We start from the raw sequence: 2246 nt of genomic DNA on the forward strand, positions 1-2246 counted from the left end.
ACACACACACACACACACACACACACACCGTGCAATGCTACCAAAGAAGAATATGTTACCTTTTTTTCCTCTCAATTGGGCTGTTTAGGATGGACCATTGGTGGTTAAAAAAGGGTTTTGGGTGTTTTTGTTTGTAGATGTGTAGCCATAGAAATAAATTGAATTTAGTTTCTAATTGTTGGGGTGGGCGGTAGGTTAGTGCCTTTAGGTTGTATTTGAGCATTAATTGAAAATCATCAGTCAAATCCTGCATATTTACACACACACGCACATGCGCACGCACACACACACACACACACACACACACACACACACACACACACACACACACACACACACACACACACACACACACACACACACACACACACACACACACACACACACACACACACACACACACACACTGTGGTTTGGTTATATATAAACAGTAAAAGGAAGTACCGTCTTAGCAACTGCCCCTGTTGCTAGGAGAAAAAAAGGATGTTCATTTTTTTAAGACCTTTATGGAGATGATTCGATATGTATGTGGAACACAGCCTTCTAGGTACAAAAAATGAAAGAGAAACAAACAGTGACAGAGAGAGAGACAGAGAGAGCGAGAGAGAGAGAGAGAGAGGGGCCCTGACTCAATAGGAGAGGAGGAGACTGACAGAGAGACGTTAATTAATGGCATCAAAATAGGTCAACAGACAATGTCATAAGCAAGAGTTTGAACTACTAAGTACTTAACGAGAAGACATTCACTGATTCCAACCATCGAGAGGTAAGTGATTTCAATCAAGGTAAAAGGAAATTAAATCAATAAAATGTTATTGATTAATAGAAAGTGAATTTCAAAGATGCACAGTAAGAGTTAACGCTGATAAAACACTGTCTGAACAAGGATAACATATTAAGTGTTCACAAATAACAGGTAAACAACTGAGAAAACTTGCTCCGTCTTAATGACAATGAATGAAAATGTATTTGCTTATCCCAGTACTGTTAAAAAAGACAAACAAATAGAAAATAATTATAATAACTTCTTTGCATTGTCTTTCTCTTTTCTTTCTTTGGAGGGATCAATGTAATTGTTCACACACACACACACATGCGCGCACACACACACGCGCGCGTGCGCACACGCACATGCACAGAGAGAGTTGTGAAGTCATGAAGAGTTGGCACCATGCTCAGTGTAAGACAGTAAAAGAAGAATGTGCTGGATAATGAAGAAGGGAAAAGAAAAAGCAAATGTATGTTTACAACATATACATACAGTATGTCAATTGGTACATATTCTTCTTCTGCCCTACAAAGGCAGTTATGGCCGTAACTACCATTGACGATACAGAGGTCATGTCCTCTGTATTTTTTTCAGTAATATGAAAGGTATCTATTGATAAAAACAGATACAGTATATGATCAACAATGATAAATTCAGCCTATATACACCATCCCCATTTATCCTCAAGGCAGTGATTAATGAAAAGAAACTCAAGAGTTTGACTGAAGTGTTTGAAGCATTCTAAATGTAAAGTATGCAGTGCAGCACGTAGTATTTGACCTCAGTATTTCAAAATGTCTGGTTACAGAGCAGCAGTAACTACATATTTGATCAAAAATGACTTAAGACTTAACATGGTTTTCATAACAACTCCTTTAACTTATGACAAAGCCATATGCGTTTTAAGATAGCCTAGGCCTACTGCTTTGTCAAATTTGCAGTAACTGCAATATCTAACTTAATACCACTTTCAAGACCTTTTTTCTCAGTTTCAATATTGGCGTAGTTACGACACTTTACATATTGTGTAGGATGACGGTATTTTAGGAAGTCACAATCTGTGCCGATAAGACGATTGCTCTGTAAATAAATCGATCTGTCTATCACAGGAATATGACGTGTGCCAGAGACAAGTTTCTCTGTGATGGTGGCAAATGTATCTCTATCACATGGGTTTGTGACGGAGAACCTGACTGTGATGACAAGAGTGACGAAGACTGTCGTGAGTTTATCTACAGTATTTTGCCTCCAATGTATGTATGTATGTATCACTGATTCCTTGAAAGTTTGGCAAAAACATGTCCCTGTAGTAAAATATTAATACTGTTGAAAATCAACTAAATTTTCACAAACAAAATGAACCCAGGTAATGGCCAAGGGGTCTGTCACACGAATACACAGTTGTTTGAAATATTTAAGTGTAATTTTATTACTTTTCATGGCTATAAACCTGTCCACACCCTGTAAAACCCGTCGC

At 37.9% G+C, this 2246-nt stretch overlaps 1 protein-coding gene across 1 annotated transcript in view; it reads left to right on the forward strand.

Moving 5' to 3' along the window:
- Positions 1-1875: 1875 nt before the first annotated feature.
- Positions 1876-2246, forward strand: part of LOC134454255 (low-density lipoprotein receptor-like) — a 13847-nt gene continuing 13476 nt past the window's right edge. The window contains exon 1 of the mRNA XM_063205155.1: positions 1876-1991. Coding sequence (XP_063061225.1) covers positions 1883-1991 — 109 coding nt within the window. The 5' untranslated portion in view covers positions 1876-1882. The remainder of the gene's footprint in view (positions 1992-2246) is intronic.

This window comes from Engraulis encrasicolus, chromosome 1 (genome assembly GCF_034702125.1).
Source record: "Engraulis encrasicolus isolate BLACKSEA-1 chromosome 1, IST_EnEncr_1.0, whole genome shotgun sequence".
Lineage (NCBI taxonomy): Eukaryota > Metazoa > Chordata > Actinopteri > Clupeiformes > Engraulidae > Engraulis > Engraulis encrasicolus.